The 6,743-nt window shown below is 33.0% G+C and overlaps 1 protein-coding gene across 2 annotated transcripts; it reads left to right on the forward strand.

Annotated features, from left to right (window-relative positions):
* Positions 1-552: 552 nt before the first annotated feature.
* LOC123919902 (vacuolar protein sorting-associated protein 24 homolog 1-like) lies at positions 553-4,818 on the forward strand. 2 transcript variants are annotated; one of them, XM_045971928.1, is made up of 6 exons: positions 553-808; positions 891-967; positions 1,803-1,905; positions 4,003-4,124; positions 4,212-4,406; positions 4,498-4,818. In XM_045971928.1, the coding sequence occupies exons 1-6, from the start codon at positions 697-699 to the stop codon at positions 4,570-4,572; spliced, it is 684 nt and encodes a 227-aa protein (XP_045827884.1). In that variant the 5' UTR covers positions 553-696; the 3' UTR covers positions 4,573-4,818. The 2 variants fall into 2 exon arrangements, with proteins under 2 accessions (XP_045827884.1, XP_045827883.1); XM_045971927.1 differs by having other exon boundaries at positions 4,492-4,816.
* The last annotated feature ends 1,925 nt before the right edge of the window (positions 4,819-6,743 follow it).

Below are 6,743 nucleotides of genomic sequence, written 5' to 3' on the forward strand. Positions count from 1 at the left end.
ATTCATTTTTCACATATATAAATGTATTATTATAAATTAAAATTGAAATATAATCTCATATATAGTAAATTTTCTAAAATATCATTTTAAATATTAAAAGAAAGTTTAATCTCATTGGTTTGTTAGTTCATTAGTATATTTAAAAATGTGTAAAAAAATAGTATATTTAAAAATAAATTTAATTATTTAATTAAATATGTTCATGTGAGATAGACATTTAAACTGATAAAAATGTCGAAATTGATAAGCCGAACGTTATGAATGGGGTTTGAACCTCGTCTCCCTCGCTTATGTGTGTGAGTTTATAATATAACTTTGTCATTTCGTCTATCTAAAGAAACAAAATTCTTGTCCTTCAAATATCTTTTATCATAAAAGATGAATTAATATTTGATTTTTTAATTGGCAATAACTTTAAAATTCATATTCATACCTAATTGAATTATACGAGACCCTTCATCCGTCCCAAATTTTTGGTCATTTTAGAGTTAGACACCTATAATTAAGAAATACTAATTTTTTATTAGTATTAAAAAAAGGGTGTAACAATATTTTTCGTTCTTCGTAAGGGTTTTAGTACGCACATCACCACGAACATCGCATATTTCGTTCTTCAACCAATATATTCATTGCTTCACTACGATCTCATCTTCATACATATATTCGTTCTTTCATCGATTTTGTGATCAGTTTGAAATGGAGAAGCTGATGAACATTCTGAAACCGAAGCCAAATCCGCAGCAAATATTGAGAGATTGGCAACGTAAGGTTCTTCAAGAGTCTCGAAACATTGATCGCCAAATTCTCGGTAATTCCCTTTCCCCTTTCTCTATCTTAAAACCCTAATTTATTTCTTCTTCTCATTTTTCTCTTTCTTTTCTTCAATTTAGATATTCAGAGAGAAGAAACAAAAGTTCAGAAGGCTATTAAAGAAGCTGCAAAGAGGAATGATATTGGCTCTGCAAAGGTTTATTTTATTTTTATATATATTATATATTGAGATATGTGGTTATGTTTCTATGCTATTGCATTGAGTGTTGATCCACCCTTGTTAGTTAGTGATAGTAAAAATTGTATGTTGCATGTTGGGTAGTTTTGTGCAATTTCGTATGTATGAATGACTTGAACTTGAGATTTTACTTTGTCTCTGTTTTGTTAAAATATAGCGCATAACTAGCTTATAGTGGATGAACTTATAGCGAAGCTTATAAGCTTACTAGTGGATAAACTTGTTGATTGAATATGTAGTGTTCGATAAAATTAGCAGTTGAACTCGTTTATAAATATGATGACAGAGGTAAAATTGGGAGAAAAAATATAAGATATAAGCTAGTAAAAATAAATTATAAGGTCGCGAGATAAACGTATAACCAAACAAGTCTTTTTTTGTCATATGAACTTATAAGCTATGTGCCATAAAGGCATAAACTATAAGCTCAAAATTTGGCATTGGCAAATAGAGCCTTAAGAGAAACCAAATTTCTTGCCTTTTGAATCAAAATTTGTTGGTTTCATTGTATCGTATCTTCATTCCTTTCCACTGTATCCTTTTTATGCTGAATTTAAGGCAGAACTAGATGTTTGTGTAGATAAAAGCTTTTATGTACTATGCCATCCCCATATGTGTTAGGACTGGTCCCAGTTCACAACATTTAATAAACTAATGATGAAATTATATTTGATTTGTACAAGTGTAATTACCTTTTAGGAAGTCTTTTTTGTTGAGAGATCCAGATTTTGTAGAATAAAGTGAGCATTTTGAAAAAAAATAATCCTTATTATGATATTTGTTAGATTTACAGGCACTCGCTACTGAACTTGTGAGATCCAGGAAAACAGTGAGCCGTCTTCATGAAAATAAGGCGCAATTGAATTCAATAACAATCCACCTTAAAGAAAGTGTTGGTAGGTTTTTCCATGTATTATAAGCCTTAATTTGCCAACTTAATTATAAGCTGTCTGAGTTAGTTACTCCTGCTTCATAACAGTTGTATGATAAATGATGCTTAATTGAATATCTTTAATTCCTCTTGTTAACTAAGTTGAATAGGTAGATTTGTCCAAATTATTGAATTTGTTGATGATCAAATGTTCTGTTGTAGGGAAAACTCAACTGTGAATATCTGTAGATTTATAGTTTTTTGATGTAGAGGGGGAAGAGCTGAGTGTTATATCCATATGGCGGTACAATATATGGGGAAGTCTTTTTCTTCTTCTTTTAATGTGGGGTATTTAGGGTGTGATTAGATTGGCTCATAACATCATATACGGGCTTATCGATTAGCATTAGTGCTTATGCAATCGCTTGAATGAGCTGATGAACATAGTTTATAAATTATAATAGATCAAAAGATGTTTATAGCTAATTTTTATAAGCTCCAGAGAGTACCTTATGCATTCGCTTGTACGGAGCTTATGGATCACTAATGCAGAATAACCTAGGAACCTATTTTGGTTCTCTTTTCCCCCTTTCTGTCTAGTATTTTAATTTTTTAAGTTGAGCTGTTTGAAAACCTTGAATGCATATGTTTGATGTTCGTCCTAGCTTAAGGTATACTCGATCTCCCCTGTCTCGTGCTTTTATTTTTCTTCATAGTTCTTTCTGTGAATAAAAAATGGAAGACAACGATTAAAACACATGCCCACAAACGTTATTTTCAATGCTTCAAAATATCAATATCAATGCTCCTTTGATTTCGAAGTACACATGAGAACACCTTTAGGAATTGTTAGTATATTGGCATAATTGTTGTTTTAGATGGTTTACTTTTTAATTTATTTTTCCTTTGAAGATACAGAGTTTCTGCTAAATAATGTGATTTGATTTGAGGTTTTAGGATTGTTTAAATTGAATTAAGAATGCGAATTCAACCATTTTTCTTGTCAAGCTTTTTGTGCTATAGTGATCGGTGCAATTGTTTTTACAATTTTTTTGATATATTATGATATTTTAAATTTATGACTTAATTCATCGAATTTTTAAATTTTTAACATCATTATGTAAATGCTTATTTAATGTTGCATCCAAACACTTTAATTTTTGTAAGCATTTTTTAATGTATATATCCAAATGCTAATAGCTTATTCAATTTAAGCGCTTACGAATCTCAGGTTCTAAGCTCTTGTGCCGTAAGCGTGTAAATTGTTGGTTATCCAAACTGGTCATTAGTCTTAACTAAGGTAGGAAGTCCATAATTCACTGGGAAACAAGAAATTTCATTGGAAAGATACTGATAATTGACAAGGGGAAAAGAATTGCTGTATCTAGTTTTACAAATATCAGGATATTTTATAAGCATAACTAAACTTTCTTCTTCAAAAAACAAGCATAACTAAACTTTAATAGCAGGTAAGAAAACTTTGATAGGGTTACAAAAGTTAAGAGGGTATAGTTGTGGTCGGTAGCAGAGGCGACATATTGTATAAGAGTGAAAAAAAAAAGGAAATGGGAAGTGTGTGAAAATGTTTGGTCAAGGAAAAAGACTAGGGATTGTATACATCTTCAATGATTTTCCTGATCTATAGTGCCATCCTTGAATTCTACATTACTAACTTAAAATTTCTTAATAAAATGCCTAAAAATAAATTCATATGACAATCACAATTAAATGACGACATCTCCTTTATGGTGCACAGTTTTGTTTTACTTGGGGAGAAAATTCTAGTGACTGGTTTACAAATCGAGTGAGGGCATCACACCAAAACCATAAGAGAGGGGAAAGGGTGTTTAGTCGTTACTGAATGAGTCATGCATTATCTCATTTATCTGGTTCAGCTGTCTTATCTCAAGTATTTTTTTATTTGGCTACAAATCATACATCTCTGAATATTCTTGCAGAACCTCTTTTATTGGTAAGTTAGTGTAATAGTTAGATTAATTATATTTTGTTTTAGTTGCTGATTCTTTTGCAATTAGTGGTCATGACAGATTGAGTTATTGGCCGGTCACAAGAATTTAGAATCGTGTTCATTGCAAAATCATGATTTTGTTTGCTTTTGCAGCAATTTCTCGTATTGTAGGACATCTATCAAAGAGTGCCGAGGTTATGAAGCTTGTTAATAACCTCATGAAGACTCCTCAAATGGCTGTGGCTATGCAAGAGTTCAGCAAAGAAATGATAAAGGTAGGTATGCATGTAATACTTTATTTCCGTTCCTGTTGTTATAGAAGTTAATTGCACGGTAGTTATTAGTATTGTCTTCTATTTCAGGCAGGAGTTATTGAGGAGATAGTAAACGACGCCGTCGACTCGGCATTAGATTCCGAGGACATAGAAGATGAGATAGAAGAAGAAGTTGATAAAGTCTTAACTGCAATAGCTGGTGAGACAGCCGCACAACTTCCTGAAGCTGTGAGGAAACAAAAGGTGAAGCAACCTGCTCAAAGTGTTGGAGCCGCGGATGAGGTATGTGCAATTCAATTTCCTCGTAAAACGACTCTTTCCTTATCTGTTTTGTCAAACTAATTATGGAATGCATTATAATTTGTAGGAACAGGCTATAGCTGAGGGTGTCGATGATGAGGAGGAAATGGAAGAAATAAGGGTCAGACTTGCTAAAGTCAGGTCCTAAACGAGTTTCTAAAATGGTCAGACCAGATTTTAAAAACCTATGACAGTGAGACATTACCAATGCCAACTTAGTTCATCTATGTAAATTACACGAAATTCTTGAAAGTGTGCCAAGCTTCAGATTTTTCAAGTTTTATCCATGGTTGAGAATATATTTTAATGAAATTTTAGGCAATATTGAGATTCAGCTTATAAGGGACTTAATAGATCGAGTCCTCATCTTAGAAGTGCTATTTTTATTATTATTGTAAAATTCTTTGTTAGCCACACAAGAATGCAATAAAAGCTTCTCAAGATTTGTTGAATCAAGAGGACATATATTAGAAAAAAACGACGTTAGAAAAAACGTTTTCCAAAAACAAAACACAAGTCAAATTAAGAAAAAACGACGTTAGAAAAAAATGACTAACGAGAATGAATCCTCTCAATTTTTTTTCTTTCAATTTTCCTCAATTTTCACATCACAATCATCAATCAACTTTTCTTCATTTATTTTAAATATAAATATTGTCCTACATTTATAATCCAATGGTCTAAAAGACAACATTATTTCCTCAATTTGTTTTTCAAATTGAGAAGGCTTCATTTGCACTATTTTTAAATAAATTATAATTAAAATATTTTAGTTATTCGAATTTTTATTTATAAGATATTGTACTGGGCGGCTCCCAAGATCTTAGTGGGCTCGCTCCACCACTTGGGAGAACGGCCAAAATAGCTGGACCGACCCATAACGGATAAATATTATCCCACACACCACTTGACGACCAGGTCGATAGCCATGTGGGCAAGAAATCCTGGGAGCTCAACTCCCTCCCCTATCCTAAGGAGCACGTGAGCTCCCCCTTTTACTAGGGTTGAGATTGCCTATATATAGAGGCACTAAACCCTCTCCAAAATACGTTATACATCACTACTAGACTAACCTAGCTAGAACATTTTGGAACCCATTGTGGGGCTGCGACAAAACTCTTCTCAGCCACGCATACATACCTCTGACAATGACAGGTACACCAAATAACGGCTCGCACGATAACTTCAAAGCCACGATCGACGAACTATTGAAGCAGAATGAAGAGCTGCGAGCCAGAATGGAGAATCTTGAGCAAGGAGATGAAGAATACCATGCCATTCGGAGAGGGTTTAGTCTAGTAGTGATGTAGAACGTATTTTGGAGAGGGTTTAGTCCCCATGTGGATTAACTTATTTTTGAGCTTTTGTAAATAGCTTATACAATTTTTATGTATTACTAGCGGGCCAGACAGGCGCGTGCCGCGCCTGTCTGTGTCTAACTTATGTAAAAAAAAAGGCATGTTTTATGTTATCGTGAATTTGGTAATAAAAGATTTTTATTACTAAAAAAAATAAGGGTATTGTTGGTATTATGAAAAGTCGACACCAAAAATATTTGTATTCTCTTTATATATAATATAGATATAGATGTAGTATTAAGTTGGTAATCGTTCATGTATAGGCAACCCATTTGCCACTTATTCACATTTTTATGATTTGAATTTTTTTTTTTAAAAAAAATAACCCATTAGTTAATGGAAGTTGTGAAACTAAGTCAAGGGTAAAATAGGTATATTGAAAAATTCATCCCAAACTCACATATCCTTTTTATATATTGTTATAGATTATAAGTTTGTCAAGTTAGTTTATGATAAAATGACTTATAAAAATACAATTTTGGGAGTATACAAGTTAGATATTTTCTCTCCCCACCCCCCACGTTTCTTTTATACCCCCCTTAAATCCCAGTTTGCCCTTCGAAAATGACCAAATTTTCAGCAGCATTTTGTGCTTGGCCTAAACGTGACCGTGTACGCGTACGCGAACCACCCGCCTCAGCATCATGTGTCCCTCGCGCCGGAATTGGTCCTTGCTGCTTACTACGACCTCGTTTGGCAGGGCGATTTGCAGCAAGCTCTCTACGAGCGGAAGCATTTGCATTGCTTGGCTTGCCATGTCTACCTCTCCCAACATTTTCTTCCATATTTATCCTAACATGGAAAAATATCTTCACACTCAATACAATCTTATAAACTATGATAAATTCAAACTATAATTCAATCAACATTTAATCCTAACACCTATGGTTAACATTATTCATATGGAAGCATATTGAATTTTACTTACACATTTTGTCAAACACTTAGTGTACACCATAAT

This window comes from Trifolium pratense, linkage group LG4 (genome assembly GCF_020283565.1).
Source record: "Trifolium pratense cultivar HEN17-A07 linkage group LG4, ARS_RC_1.1, whole genome shotgun sequence".
Lineage (NCBI taxonomy): Eukaryota > Viridiplantae > Streptophyta > Magnoliopsida > Fabales > Fabaceae > Trifolium > Trifolium pratense.